The sequence below is a fragment of the Nematolebias whitei genome, chromosome 19 (genome assembly GCF_014905685.2).
Source record: "Nematolebias whitei isolate Nwh7 chromosome 19, NemWhi1, whole genome shotgun sequence".
Taxonomy (NCBI): Eukaryota; Metazoa; Chordata; class Actinopteri; order Cyprinodontiformes; family Rivulidae; genus Nematolebias; species Nematolebias whitei.
This window is the reverse complement of record NC_056516.1, coordinates 29,584,230-29,601,000: the sequence shown is the minus strand read 5'-3', so window position 1 is coordinate 29,601,000 and position 16,771 is coordinate 29,584,230. Positions and strand designations below refer to the sequence as shown.

Sequence of the window (16,771 nt, the reverse complement as noted above, 5' to 3'; positions counted from 1 at the left end):
CCGGAGATAATTAAATATGCATTATTGTAATGGTCAAGCCTGGAATAGATTACCATTAAAATACAAAGTTCAAATGTGAAACTAAGAGGTTTTGTTGGGTATCTCCCTCCTTGGTTCCCAACAAGGCAAAATGTCCCATAAATGAAAACCTGGGCACAACTTTGTCACTTTAAAGGTAATCAATTGATGTGATTGCTGCTTTTAAACAAAGTTGTCAAACTCAAACTGGAGGGCTTCACGTCCATTTTTATGTCATAATCAAGATATATATTTTTAAATAGAGACTACAAAAGTCCAACAGGGAAATAAAAAGTGTCCAATTAATTTATTCCCTCAAACCAGACTTTTTATTTTAAGTGACTCTTAAATGATCCATGATTTCAGTTTTATAATCGTTGAAGCAGAAGTTTCCAACCTCAAATGTGACACTTTACTTGGTGATTGCTTGCTGGTGTCCTGAGGTGTAACACCGTTCAGAGGAAGAGGCACCTGTTTCATTGTTGGAGCCAGATGGCACAGCTTGTCGGATACATTTCTCTTTAACTGCACAGACCTACACCTCTGCTGCATATGGCTTAACTCACATTAAATGATTCAGAAAACGATAACGTGCTTCCAAACAGGCGAGGTCATCTCCTCACGCTAATGGAATGTCTTCCTCAGTTAGAGACCAGACAGAGCACTTGTTACATTTCTGCCTAACTGCAGAACCATAAGGCTCCATGTCAGCTGCTCAAAGGTAGGCCTAATTTAATCCTTTTTTTTTTTTGTTTATTAGCGAGCAGATCAAGTAATATTTCAAATTAAACTTTTCCAAACAGAAACTAAAGTTGCTAACACAGCTAATTTCTTTAAACCACTATCGACTGCCCCCACTTCAAAAAATAAGCTCAATTTCTGTAAAAATGTTCTTTTCAATTCTCAACTAAAGCCTCGAAGCAGGAGTTAAAACACTTCTAGTGTTTCACGTTGTTAAAACTCTAACTTAAAGGTGCAAGTCTGGGCCTATAACATGACAAGACAATAAACTAAGACCATCAGTTAGCTTCTGTCAGCTGAAAAGTGCAAATGTCAAAAGTAACTCAAGAAACAGCATTTTCTGCATAAAGTACATGTAAATAGCTAGTGCCATTTACTGAAATTTGCCGTAGAATGATAAACTGGGTTAACTTAAGAAATAGAACAATAGCTAAAAACTAAAAGTAGCAAAATGCTACCTAAAACTAAAAGGGGAATAAGTTAGTAATTAGCTAAAATGAATGCTAAAACACTAAAATGAGCAAAGGATTAGCTAAACGTAGCAAACAGCTTGCTAAAAGTTAAATATAAAAAAATAATTAAAAATATCAAGAGTAGCTATAGGAGCTGAAAGTAGCAAAGGTTTCGCTAAATGTTCAAAGGAGCAAAAGTTTTGCTAAATGCTAAAAGTAGCAAAAGGCTAATTTAAAGCTAAAAGCAGCAGAATGGTAGATAAAAGCTTCAAGTAGAATGTTAACAAAAATAGAACATATATGCTGGATCAGCATCGATGTGTGGCATGGTGGCTGCACAGCTGCAGAAAGAAAAGGTTTGCAGACAGTGGTGAAGGCTGCACAGAAGTCTGTTGGAGTCAGTCTCCCCACCATCACAGACATCTACACCTCCAGATGCAGGAAGAGGGCCACCTGCATCATGAAGGACCCCACTCATGCAGCACACACACTTTTGGCCCCGCTTCTCTCAGGAAGGAGGTTGAGGAGCATTAAATATAGAACTACTAGACTGAGGAACAGCTTCTACCCTGAGGCTGTTAGCCTCATGAATATGTAACCGGGATAATCACTGTGAAAAATCACATCATGTTGCTGCTGATCTGTTTCATGTTGCTGCTGATCTGTTTCATGTTGCTGTGTTCATTCGTGCTCATCCGCTCACACAGACTCATGTGCATGCTGCTGTTCGGTGTATTGTTTTTATGCTATTTTATGCTACTAGTGCTTAGTGTATATTATTAAGGATTTTCTTTGTTCATATCTTAGATCTTATTACCGTTTTTCATTTACTTTTTAATACTTTTGTTGGATGTAACTGGGACCCTGTAAACATAATTTCATTCCACCACATCTACCCCATGTGGTGGAATGACAAATAAAGAACCTTGAAGATCCAACTTTTTCTATTTGAAAAACTTGTAAATACAATTAAACATTTTGAAAAGTATGCAAGTTATCCAAATCAAAAGTCACAGCACCCATCTCTTAAATAAGCTGAACAATCTGAACGAATGTGTAGAATAGCACAAAATATGCAAAACTATTTAGATTGTAAAAATGTACAAAATATAAAAAGCAGAAAAACAACTGTGTGAAAGCTGAATCGGCATCCCCACATTCAGAGGTTGTGTTAATAGATGTCTATAATAGAATGTGACACATTATTTCAGACAAATCCACAATAAAATACATACAAGTTGACTCAAACTTTAAACAAATACGCCCTTTAACAGATCAAAGAATCAGATTTTGCTTCTTTCTCCAGTGATTTCATGGCTGATGTGGGACATCAAAAAGTCTCACGCTCTCCCCTCCCCCCTTGTCCTTTTCTGACATGGACATTAGTGCATCTGAGACATGTCCCGTACGATTGTCAGCTTCTTTCTGTTCTGAGGAGGAAGATTAGAAAGAAAGAAGCCGACAAGGGCAAAGGCAAAAGGAGAGCAAAGGGAAGAGGCAAATCTGTGGAGACATGAATGCCTAGCGTTTCTTTTCTTTTTCTTTTTTAGAGCAAAAAAGAGGAAGAATGTGGGGAAGCTAAAGCAGTGACTTTACCCCAGTGCCCCACGCTGTGATTATATTATATGACTGGAGTGTTTGTGGAACTGAAGCGAGATGCTGTAAAGGTGTTTTATGAGCAACACAAGTGTTTGCATCAGAGCCAATATATCTAAAAATGACGCAGAGAAAAAGACAAAAGATTACCTGTAGGAAGAAAAACAAACATGCGAGTCCATGTGAGGCTGTTTAATACAGAAGATCTAAATAGCAAATAAAAATAACATTTCTTCAGGTGCATTTATCAAAATTATTGACAATTTGATTTGATTCTTACTTTATTGGGGTATTGGGTTTGTTGCATTGCACTCTGTACAAAGGCAAAGACGGAGTAATGTTGTTTTTATCTGTGTCCATGTATTCAACCTCACCTACACAAAAATAACTACAACTCTGAATTTTATAGATATTACTGTATTTCTTAGATTATAAGGCGCACCGGATTACAAGGCGCAATATCAATGAACGGGTCTGTTTTCATACATAAAGGCACACCGGATTATAAAATGAAACAAAACAGTCGGATAAGTCAAACTTTATTCAACTCATTCACAATAAATCTCAACATTATTCAGCTGTACCACATAAAATCAGTTCAAGGTCAGTAAGCACAACCAGAATTAATACATAAATCATACTGGATTATAAGGATTATACTCTGGTCTTCTGTCCATCCTCATTCTACTTGACCTAAGTTCTGCCTTTGACACAATCTGTCATTCTATCCTCCTCGACAGACCAACATCCATTGGCATCTCAGGTATTCCGTTAGACTGGTTCAAATCTTATCTCTCTGACCGCACTCAATTCATTCAGCTTAAATCTTTCCGTTCTCAGTCTTCACCCATCGCCACGGGCGTGCCGCAAGGCTCTGTCCTCGGACGCCTCCTCTTCATCATTTACCTCCTTCCTCTAGGTCACATCTTCTGCAAATTTGGTGTCCATTTCCACTGTTATGTTGATGACACACAGCTCTACTTGTCAACCAAATCAAACTCCACTCACCCACCTTCCATCCTCACCGACTGACTCAATGAACTCAATCACTGGTTTTCTAACAATTTCCTTCAACTAAAACAGTGACAAAACAGAAATCATCCTTGTCAGTACCAAAAACTATTTAAAACTCGGAACATCTTCTTTCCCCCCCCCTTAACAACTCTCTGCTATCCCCCTCGCCTCAGGTCAAGAGTCTCGTGTCTTCCTCGACACCACTCTCTCCTTCACTTCACACATAAACAATGTTACTCGGTTTGCCTATTTCCATCTCCAAAATTCATTCAACCTTTATTTATACAGGTCAATGCCATTGAACCTCGGGGACTCATTTACAAGAGAGACCTGAAATATTAACCGTCTCCGTCCTTCTTTCACACCCCGCTCCACTGCCATCCTTGTTCACAGTCTTGTGACTTCCCAGATTGACTACTACAACTCCCTTCTTTATGGCCTCCCCAACAAATCTCTTCAGAAGCTACAGATGGTCCAGAACTCAACTGCCCGTGTCATCACTCAAACTTCCTCCTATAACCATATCACTCATGTCCTGCAGCAGCTCCACTGACTCCCAATTAAATTGCGCATTGGCTTCAAAATTCTTCTTCTCACTTTCAAAGCAATTTTTCCCCTCCTTACCTACTTGACCTCAGATACTCCTCTTCGCTACACCTCCACGTACCCTCTGCCCATCTCTCCACCATGGGGAGCAGGGCCTTCACCTGCTCAGCCCCTCACCTCTGGAACTCTCTACCGCCAGACCTATGAAACACCACCTCTCTTTCTCTGTTCAGGAGACTTCTTTGAAAACACATCTCTAACATTGTTTTATGTATTTTATATTCTTTATGTAATTAATATATTTCAATTTATTCATGTTGGTCTTTACACCGTGTTTGTTTTTACACAAGTTTATCATATATGTTTCTTGCTGTAAAGTGTCCTTCGATGTCCTGAAAGGCACTTTTTGTAAGAGTACTACCTACTGCTGCTCCTCTCTCCAAGATGGCCGCTAATTGCCACCAGCTGTCAGCCATCTCCCTGATGAGGTCTCGACTACTTAAGGCAGCAGTCGAGTTCTACTCTTCGCTGGAGCATTGTGCTTCCCATGGTATTTATGCCTCCAGCCCGTCCTTTTGATGTATATAGAGTTATTTACCTTGTTCTCTGTGTTCCCAGTCGTCCAGCCTCCTCGGATACCTTCAGGTCCTGGTCTGCCTCGGTTCTGTTCCTCATCCTCGCGCCTGGCCCTCCAACCACTTGCCTGCCGTGCCGCTTCACCTCTCTCTGGAACCATTTGGATTCACCTCGACGCTCTACCTAAACATCAAACCTGTAAGAGAAAAATAAAGCACTATCAAGCTGCGAGATTCGACCCTCACTCCAACTCACCTGACCTCCTTCTTGTTTCCCAGGGACTCCAGAGGACCACTTGTAAATATTCAATTGTACATAATAAACACTGTTAAAGATTTTACCTTGTGGAGTCTTGTCTCGTTCCGGGTCTCGTACCAATCTGGGTTCCCTGAAATTTTTTTTTTCATTTAGCCTTTATTTATACAGGTTAGTCTCATTGAGACACGAGAACTCATTTTCAAGAGAGACCTGTTTAGGGAGCACATGGTGGGGGAAATCATTACACTTTTTAAATAAAATGATGGTAACACTTTACAATAAGTACACAAAATTTGATTAACTACTAGAGAACGCCTCGTGATTGAATCAGGAACAAATCAGGAGTTAATAGGTAGTTAACCAGTACTTACTGGGGAACACACAGCCCAGCCTTATTAGGGAACTATTGGTTAGTTACCTGTGAAACAAAGAAGAGCTAATCAGGAACTAATGTAGTTAACATGGAAACCAAAAAGAAACTAATCAGGAGCTAATGAGTAGTTAACCAGTACTTACTGGGGAACACACAGCCAAGCCTTATTAAGAGATTACTTGTTAGTTACCTTGTAAATGAAAAGGAACTAATCAAGAACTTATGGGTAGTTACCAAGGAAACTAAAGAGAAAGAAATCAGGAGCTAATGGGTAATAAAATCAGTAATCACTAGGAAACAGGTTTTTGACAATTATGAGCCATGACCTCACTGGTGCAGGGTTTATTCAGAACCCACATGGAGAATTTCTCCTCTGTGTCTGTGGTAACAAACCAGTAGTCCCCTAATAAGGCTTGGCTATGTGTTCCCCAATAAATACTGGTTAAATACCCATTAGCTTCTGATTCGTTCCAATTTGGTTTCCTTGGCAACTACCCATTAGTTCTTCATTAGTTCCTCTTCATTTACAAGGTAACTAACCAGTAGTCATTTAATAAGACTTGGCTGTGTGTTCCCCAGTAAGTACTGGTTAACTACCCATTAACTCCTGATTTGTTCCTAAGCCGTTCCTTAGTAGTTAAGCAAAGTTTGTGTACCTTATTGTAAAGTGTTACCAAACTGATGTTGATAATGATTTATTATTATTATTATTATTATTATTATTATTATTATTATTATTATTCATCCATTTTCTTTACCCGCTTATTCCATTTTGGGTCATGGGGGTCGCTGGTGCCCATGTCCAGCAATCACTGTGCGAGGGGCGGGGTACACCCTGGACGGGTCGCAAGTCCATCACAGGGACACATAGAGACAAACAAGACAAACAACCATTCACTCTCTCACTCACACCTAGGGACAATTTAGAGTTACCAATCAGCCTAACATGCATGTTTTTTGGTCTGTGGGAGGAAACCGGAGTACCCGGAGAAAACCCACGCATGCACGGAGAGAACATGCAAACTCCACCCAGAAAGGCCCCTGGACCGGGGTTTGAACTAAGGACCTGCTCGCTGAGAGGCATCAGCTCTACCAGTTGCGCCACCGTGCTGCATTATTATTATTATTATTAATAATAAATAATATTATTATTAGACAGTGATTACTAGACATGGGCACCGGCGGCCCCCGTGACCCAAAATGGAAGAAGCGGGTAAAAGATAATGGATGGATGGATTATTATCATTATTATTATAAGGCTCACTGTCGATTTTTGAGAAAATTAAAGTATTTTAAGTGCGCCTTATAGTCTGAATAGTAGGGTAAGCTAAAATTTGCTCTAATAAAAGCTAACAGTTATTTATCACACATACTGTAAGCGATAACATATCAGATCTGAGATGTTATCACAGTTAGGAGTGGGCATAATGTAAATTTTATTTTTGTTTCTCAATACAAGTTTATTTCAGATGTAAAAATTCTGGCATTCCTTCATTGACGCTAGGCCTTTGTTGATAGTTTAAAAAAAATCTAATTGAATTGAAATAACTGCAGCTTTTAAGTACAAAGTAAAATTTCTCCCATAATGAGCAAAATGTTTTCCTAGTCACGAAATTTTCTTCCACCAAGTAAAAAAAAAAAAAAGGATCAAGCTGAGATTTTACTTTCAGGGAATTTATTAGTATTTTTTAAATAAAAAAATCAATTTCTTCAATTTCCAGCCAACTTGTTAGCACAAGACAGAAACGTTGTTTACCTGCTTGCCTTACAGGTAGTGTGTTCTGTTCTGATAAAAGCGCTGATGAAGAAGAGCTGTCAAATAAAAACACCAAAGAAAAGTTGCAAAAAGACTTTAATCTGCATCATTTTAATCATTCTTGGTTTAATTTACACTTTATTAATTCATGTCAAAGGTAAACACATCTTGTGGTTCTCTTAAATGTCGGTAAATGCTTTTTGTCCTCATCTCGAGTCCCTTTATTAAAAAAAAAACAAACAAGACAGAAGAGCACATTCTCTCAGACACGCTTGCATATTCAGATCCTACAAATGACTCCATAACGAGTACAAAATCTAAATGCCACATACTTGAAAAGCGCGGACAAACACTTTCCACACACACACACGCGTACAAATGTGTTTCACGCTTCCGCTCACTCCCACAAACATACACTCACAAAAACACTCCTGCTTGTGCACACCCATACACATTCCATAAAATTCACATTACAATGCAGACCTCCTGGTTTTGCCCAACCGCTCGGGGTTCTTTTGTGGCTCGTCATCGCATGCTGTTCAGCAACATTATCGGCCTATATTTAACACGAGACTGTGCTCGCTGACCTTCCTACTGACTGGTCAGAACCAGCATCTCAGTGTGACGAGCTGAATCACGTCTACTTGTCTACACGAGCAAAATGCTGCAGTAAAAATTCCACAGTTTGAAAAAAAAAAATGGCACAATAGCTTATAGAGCAAAGGCCTACGAATGCACATCAATAAATAAGGTAGATAAATACTTTACTGTTTAAATAAAAACATTTAAAATGAAATTTTAAAGCACAACGTTGTAGTTTAGGTAACACTTGCCTACAATGTGTCAGATTACGATATAAAAAAAGTGTTCTTATCTTCACATTCACACGTGTTTGCTGTTTTTTTGTTCTCTTGTACGTTGGAGTTTTTAACAAAATGGCGGCAGCGTTACTTCGAGACGCAAAGTACAATTTCTTCTCAGGCACCTGCCGCGCTTTGGCGACTGTAGCGATGGCCGTCAGCCCTGATTGGCTGCGCACCTGTGGAGTGGGAAAAAGGAGCAGACACGGTTGCCAGTTGTTTTTTTTTTTTTAAGAACATTGTAAGGTGAGGGGGCAGACTTGCTGCTGATGGAGGGTTTTGAAGAAATTAGAGGCGTTTTTGAATGACTACTGATTGCTGCAAGCAGTTTTTTTTTTTTTTTTTTCCATTTCTCTCGTTTTTTTAAAGCTTGACATCTGGAAAAATCTACGAAGGTAAATGCACCGGAACAAAACACACGTCTACTGCGTCTAAGTGCCGTCAGATTACTAGTCCAGGTCTGTATTTTTCTAGGGTTGTTACAGTGTGAAGGCAGGAAATGCAGACAAAGGATTAGTTCTGATAGGGCACTCACTACCCTCTGAAGAAAGCAGCCGTCACAAAGCCAGGGGTATTTTTGATGTCTGGAGAAAATGGATTAGTAAAAGGCCCACAGATACAAATTCTTACCCTTTTTTGGGGGGGCTTTTATTACCAGCAGCTACCACACACCAGTGTGAAAACATTCTACAGTGTCCCAGACAATGGCAGCAGTTCTTTATTATTCACTCATTATGTAAATGCCCCGGTACAGTTCCAGAGTCCATCTTACTTTTACATCAAAGTTGGGTTTAATGCGTCACCACGCTGGGATCCTTAAAAAATAAGAATCCACTGCAGAGTTCAGAGCCGCCATCTTCTTCAAAGCTTGTGCTGCTTTCATCCGCTGACCGTGTTTTGTTTCTTCTATCCATGCTACAAAAAGAGTGTTTAGGGTTTCATGTCAGTCGGGAGAGCAGCACCAAGGTCTGATTGTGAGTGTTGGTTGTGATCTCCGTGTGGCCGTCACACCTGCACGACGCGTTGTGCTACTTGATGATGTCTAGCAGCAATCAGCACACGCAGGTGTCGATGACAGCAAAAAGGCCTCTTTTTGTTTTTGTAAGTTTGCTCGTTAATCTTTTTTGTCTTCGTCGCCGAGTTGTATTTCACCTCATCGAACACTTGGTGGACGCGAAGCCCTTTTGGACGAGGCGGTCACCGCTCCGTGACGGTCGCTAGGACAAAAGGACGGCAGATACGAGCAGCATGGCCACAGTGAGAAGAAGGCGGTCGCGTGATGGGCTGCTGCCACTGACGCTTTTCTCCAGCTTGGGAACCTCGGGGTTAAACTCATCTGTATGGAACAAAGAAAAGGCACGCAGAAAACAAACCATTACTACATTAATACTTTATCAATCAGTGTGTGATGCATGCAAATTGTGCTTTAAATATGCAGAAAAGAGACTTTTCGCATTTATCAACAACCCTCTAATTATCATCAGTTACATATGGTCTTCCCCCTGCGGGAGAGAGAATTAAAAACACAGTTGTTTCTAATCTGTTTTTTAAATTTATTTATTTCTGCACTAATGATGTTTTTTGTCCTGAAGGGATTTCAATCAAACCAAATTACTGTGTCCTCACAACTGATTTGACAAAACAGAAGCTTAGCTTTAAGGGAAAGACGAAGAAAGAGCTCGAACACATTGAATAATATTCACTAGAAGTGGATTACAGAATCGTTATGCTCATTCTCCACCAAATTCATATTATGGCAACAATATTCTAAAATAGAGCAAAAGGAACCAAATAAATCTCGTTAGTACATTTCTGTGTCCCTCAATGAACCAACAGCATCTTGTCAAAAACAACAACAACAACAACAAAAAAAAAAACAACATAAAATATAAAGTGTCAGACTTAAAATGGTCTTCAAGGGCTTAATGCTTGTGAGAGTTCTGCTCTGCAGCCACATGAGCAGCACCTGAGGATCATCGGTTTGATGAGCAAGAGGAGCATAAAGGGCTGCAGAGGACATCCAGTCCACGCTGCAGCATTACCTGCCAATGTAAATAATCCATGATGTCCACCTTAATTTCTTTAAGGGGTTTCAAACATTTGATAATAACAGAAAAATTGAAGCAAATATGTTCTTGTTTTTAGTATTTCGCCCTGATTTATTGTTTTATACACTACTCTTCTTTTAAATGCATTTTTACTGTAGTTTATTGTTGTCATTGTTTACGGTTATTATTGTCTGTACTTTATATGTTCTGTCTGGAACAGGCCCCTCTTGTAAATGAGTCCTCTTGCCTCAATGAGGCTAGCTTGTATAAATAAAGGTTGAATGACTTAATGTCCTCCTGTCCCCTGGATTCGTTTTTCCTGTGCCTCCTCAGCTACCTCCACTCCTTCCTACCACTTGCTTGTCTCCTGTCATTGTTCAGATGAACACCTTCCCCTGCGCCATTTGGGTCAGCTCTCCCCACTACTGACTCCTATATCTACTGGTTCCAGCTCCTTCCCTGGCTCATTGAATGATTTATCACCTAGTAAATAAACACTGTAAATACATTTTGTGTCTTGGTATCTGTTCTCCTCAGTCCTTGTATCTAGGGTATGGCTGCAATGCAATCGTTACAATGCTTAAAGGTATTCACTGTAATGTCATGAAGACAGATAAAAAAAATTTATCATACAAATGAAGACAAACATTTAAGGAAATCGCTACATTGCATGCAGTGTTTCCCCAAGGTCACTTCCCTTGGCAGTGCGCTCATCTCTTTTGGGGGTGGGGGTGTTTGTTCACGGGGCAAGGGATGGAGTGGGAGACACTTCTTTGTGCAATAGCTTAGCGCTACTTTAGTGCTGGCAACTGTTTACCGGGGTGGATGGGTGGGTGGGGTTAGGATGCATGAGAGATGCAGCGTGCTATGTCTGTAGAATCTTAGCTAGAGCGTCTGTATTAAGCGCCGCTAGCTTAGCACTATTAGCATGCTCTGTTCACACAAGGGGAACTGTTGGTCAGGCTACTTCTTGTTGTGCAGTGCTCTCCAAAATAGTTATTGAATCAAGTGTCTGCATGTGTAGGTAAATGTAGATGTTTAACAACCTGTTAAAATAGATGCTTGTAAATCAAACTTTATATATTTTACTTTTGAAATAAAGTTGTTTGCAATAAGAAAAAAACTGTCTGGGAAGGGTTTTTAGACAACGGAAGCACAAACTGTCTGCAGAAACACAAACAAGCGAGGTGATAACAGAGAGAACGATAAACTCACAAACTATTTCATGAATGTGTAGAATTTCGCTCAGGGAGCAAATGGTTCTGCTGTTCTGGTCGACTGACGTCCACGTCACACTTGTTCTTTAGAACCACAGTGCATCTGATTTGCAGTCACACTGCAGACACAACAGGAACATCTCAAACATTTAGAACTACATGAAGCTGCGCATTCACCAGAAAGAGACAAGACGCCCGGACGCTCAACTCACTATCTGCTTTTAATGTAATGAACTAATTCTTCCAGACTTGTTTGCAGGTAGAAGTTCTCCAAGCTGCACAAACAAGCATCTCGTGTTCCATTTTAAAGAAAGCTTCTCTTGGAGAACAAATGCGTGGGAAGTAAGGGTTGCTACACGCCTCAGGCTGTAACAAAGTATCAAAAGGTCTACAGCATGGCATTGAATACCACAGCACACATTTTGGATTTAGCAATCAATTTCCTGTATATTCTTGTATATATGAAGCACAACAGAAGACACGCAGGGCAGCTCCCGTGTCTGCAGCAAACCACCCGAAGCATTTACAGCCAGATAAGAAACATCAGCTCCAGACTGTCGATAAGTGAGAAAGGTTGTCTGGTCTGACAAATCCTCACGTCAGCTGCCAACACAGTGATAGGAGAAGTACAGTGAGCGATAAACATCATGACATAATTTAGGAAGTGTTGTGGTTATTGTTTCTTTTAAGTACTGGAAGGCACCACATTTAGTCCCACTTGAAGCAGATTCAGTGATTTAACTGGATCATGAAGACGGGCTGAGTGGAAATTTGAAACAAGAGTTTCATTTGCATGTCTGATTATATGTTGACATCGATGTGACATTTCAAGTTATCTTGACAGAAATCAGCACGACTGACTTTTATTATCAGAAAGCTCTCCCTCCGCCCAACAAAGGCTAAAATGAGGCTATGAGTTTTGTAGATTTATCCTGCTCTATTGTTAGCTTGCCACAAATGAGACGGAGACGCTTCAGCTCTTCTGGTCTCTGAGTTCACTGAGTTCACAGCTTGCGTACATTACCATACAAGTTTTTTTTCTTGCTCGGTGCACAACATTTTCTAACAGATTCTCAGAAATCTGCACACAAAACAAAACACAAACGGATGCAAAACACACATTTAGACAAATTTACGGTAATCTCACATGTTTAATCTTGATGAGCAGCAGCCTCATGTCTGCAGCCACTACAGGTTTGCAGCAAAGGAAAGAACGCACCAGGTGTGCAAAAGTTTTTACTTTTGAAAAAAAAAAAAAGCCAACAACAACTAAATGATAAATTAAAGTGGTAAAAAGTGGAATTAATGGTGGGGTTTTTTTCATAACCCATGTCCTCCGTTCATAGTTCATGATCAAAACCGCTACAAGCACAAAAAACTTAGGAGGGCTTAGAAAGTAAAATAGCAAATCTAATAATTTCATAAACTATTTCTGTTTGTTTTATGTAGAGGATTTGCCAATGTTAATTGTAGATATGTAGAAATGCTTTTAATGGTGCAAAAATAAGTAATTAGACAATCAACAGACTGTTAACATGCAGTGTTTATTGAAAGTGATGAGAGCACTGCGCTCACGAGTATCAGCATCTTTTTCACAAGTAGGATGAATGCTTAAAGTGGACGGCCTGGGAAGGATTTTTATTATCCTCTTGAGCTTCTTTCCCAAGTAATGTGGTCTGACTGTGATTTTTTTAATTTCATATTAAGGTTAATATTTCTGTAATCTTCTTTTCCTTTCATATGTCGTTTCCCCCCCTTTTTTTGCTGTAAAAGGTCAAAGGTCACAATAAAGAACAAAGATGCTCTTTTCAATTTAAGGCTTTTCTCCTAAATTTTCTGGAGACATGTTCTTTGTAGCTTGTCTTCCTTTATTTAACTAAGAAAATAGCAAATAATACATGCTGGTTCTGACCATAAAGAACAGAATGGGTGTTTACCTAAACAAAAGACAAAAGTTGATGTGGAACTTTTGTTATTTGGAGTTTGACTTTTATAACAATAAAATGTGTAAACCATTACTTTTGGAGTTAACCCACTTAAAGATGGCTGCCACCACTAATCAGCCTTAATTTACACAATAAATGGCTTCACATAAATTAACTTTACAGATAACGAGCTAACATTTGGTGTGGTAGTAGTTCAGTAATTCACAAAACAACTGGGCCTTTTTTTAAATCTTGAAATTTCTTGCAGTTTTGTCTCGTTTAAAAAAAAATAAAAAAATAAAACTTTATTCATTCAAAAGGGAAATTAATTGTTGTAGCTCATCCTGGTATCAGAGTTGTTATAGATGCTAATGGCTGAGGGCAGGAAGGATCTCTTGTAGCAGTCTGTAGCGGATCCAAAAAAAACTGGTTGCAGATGCCAATCCGTCCACCAAGACCCAGCAGACCTCTCAGTCCTCTTGGGTAGCAGGACCACCTGAATGCCAGGAAGATCTCCTCCCCGAGTGATGGTCATTCCTCTCAGCAGCCTCCTCGTCGCCGCAGACAAAACTGCAGGTGCCTGGGGATGATCTCGGTCCTCCCGCTGTCATGAGCCACATTTCCCGCCACCTTCAAGATCTCGGCGGTCAGGCTCTTGAGCACTGCCTCCAGGTAGAGGGGAATGCATCCATGGCACCTCCTTTTTAACTCATTTAGGATTTGGGAGCTGTAGTTGAGGTACTATTTGAACTTTTGAGATATTAATTCGCAGCTTCCCGTTGTAGAAAGCCACCTTGTTGTTATGGTTATGGATCATAACAAATGTCCGAAAGTAAAAAGATTTCAGTAAAAATCCTTCCAGCTGCACAGCCTCTGACACCAGAGGAAATAAACATCCCAAAAAAGTGATTTACAGCCAGAAAAAATGAGTAAAGTTTTCAAAAACAAAATCTCAGAATGAATTTAAGAGAGCTACTCCAACATGCAGTAACCTTGACAGGCGCAATAAAATGATAATTCAAATAATTTAAGGTGAGTTTTTGAGAGAGAGGTTACAAAAAATATTTTCTAATTGTTTGAATAAGTCAGTTTAGAGAAAATAAGATTAGTTATGACCGAAATGATGAGTTATTGGCTGGTCTGAGTGGAAACACACAGTGGACTGCCTAATCCCACTTCAAAAGAGTTGAACTATTGCTTTAAGTAAAATACCATCAGTGTGAATGTACTAGTCGAACACAAGTTGTAACAGAACAATGTTCCTTTTAAAACTGTTAAATAAGGAAACTGGGACCCAGAAGCGTGGCTACTAATAAAAATGTGGAAGGCAGAAGTGTAAACGTATGTAATGAGAAGAGATGCAGGAAGTGTTGACGCTCAGCCAGTTTGTGGGCTGGTCTGGTCTGGGCCTGAGGCTGAGTCAGAGAGTGGGTGTCCAGCGGTCAGGGGAGCCATCGGGAGTTCTTCTAAAGCTTGTGTGCGTCCATGCATGCGAGTAAATCTTATTACTCCTCCAAATGGATTCAGCAAAATGCATCACTCTGCTAGAGGCTATGAGTTTTTATGATTTCCTGCCTGTGTGTGTGCTTTTTAAAAATATTTAATTCTACGTAAGCCGGAGCTTGAGTTACTGCTGAGCAATTCGCCCACCACTGAGCTGTTCTTTCACTCTGCCCCCCGCCCCCCCCGCTAGTTTTATCCTCCTGTCTTTTCTTCTTCATCTCTCTCTTTCCTGTTGCTTCCATTTCCTCTCTCTGCTGCTCACACATTATTTTTATGTTCTGCTTTTTCACTCTAGCTGTGATGATTACGGCTGGAGATCTTTTTTTTTTTTTTGTCCCAGCTGGTCTCAGTTTCCATCTTGGGCAGGTCACACTCTCCCAGCTCTTGTCACAGGCTGTCTACAGCTCCAAGAAACAAGCATGCTAAATGATTCCCGGCAAGAGGCTTTTGTTTGAGATGGGGATGGAAAAAGACAAAAGAAAATAGAGGGTTTATGTAACCATTCAGCTGCACAATTGACTCACTCGCTGACATGCTGGCTTCTTGGGTAAACACAGACCTTTCATTTCTTACAAGACCTCCACTGACCTTGTGGGTTTTGCACAGATGAAGGAGGGAGGTTTTATGTAGCTGCGCATCGCATTGAGCTCAATCCAGTAATGATGAAATTATTTTGAGTGTGTGTCCACAATTAAAGTACTCTGCATGCCTCACTGTGAGTAACTCATTAGTATCATTCTGCTATAAGACAACGTGAGGTGAGAGGATGGTGCAGGATCATGACTGCATTAATGCAGCTGATGGAGGAAGCAATTAATCTCATAATGACACTGACAAATGATCATTGTAATACGATCAGAATTGAGGCTAATCCTGTTTCAGAGATTTGGCTCAGTCCAATCACATCGTTTATTGTTATAATTACGTTATCATTACCAATAGCACTATGATATAAAATCAGGACTATGTTGCAAAGTAATACTTGAAAAGTGGTGAAATCTATGGCCTGTACAGTGCAATGTTAATATTTAACATTTTCATTTGATTCAAACAATTAAAAAAAAAATAAAAAATCAGGCAGACACAATTACCACTGGCATGATGTAATATGTGCAGAATGTGGTTTGAGGTTGTTTTGCTACAAAAAACTAACTGTGACTGTTAAATGTATAAACTATGGTGGAGTAAGAGGTCATAGGAAGCTAAATGGTCCTTCTGTTCTTTAGCTTGCAAATGGCAAAGTTCATATAAAACATTTCAGATTATGATTTGAACCACAGAACACTTTAAACCTCACTGCAGTCCATAGTAAGTGATTTTGGGCTTTGGGCTGTTAAAGTTCTGATGTTTCTGAGCTGTTAGCTATTGTAGGAGTGAACTGCTTCAACTTCACATTGCTGATATTAAATTTAATTTTCCATGTTTAACGTTTGAAATGTTGACTTTTTTTTTTGTTGTTATTTTAGATTTTATTTTTTTGTAAAATAATTGTGTTTTCTGCTACTTATCTGAGACTGTGTTAAAAAGGCAACAGCTTAAGTCCAAAGGCTCTTCCTCTCTTTTCTTTTCCAGTTCATCCAGACGGACTGAGACCTCAGGCCAGCTTGAGATGTATTATTTTTACAACAACTTCTAGGTCTGCTCTGAGGTTTCTGCCCATGTCCCAAACACCTCCTTCTGAACATGTCCAGAAGGCTCCAACCAGCTGGCTCCTTTCAATGCAGAGGAGCAGCACATTTACTCCTCGCTCCTTTCAAACAGTTGAGGACATCATTTTATTCCTAATGATGAGTCCAGGTGCTCTGCAGAAGAAATTCTTTTCAGTCTCCTGTATTTGTGATCCCATTCTTTCAGACACTAACCATAGCCTGAGGACTGGATCATATAT

General features: G+C 39.7%; 1 protein-coding gene across 1 annotated transcript in view; it reads right to left on the bottom strand.

The window, feature by feature from the left end:
• Positions 1-9,407: 9,407 nt before the first annotated feature.
• Positions 9,408-16,771, bottom strand: part of efna3a (ephrin-A3a) — a 92,842-nt gene continuing 85,478 nt past the window's right edge. The window contains exon 5 of the mRNA XM_037692898.1: positions 9,408-9,526. Coding sequence (XP_037548826.1) covers positions 9,408-9,526 — 119 coding nt within the window. The remainder of the gene's footprint in view (positions 9,527-16,771) is intronic.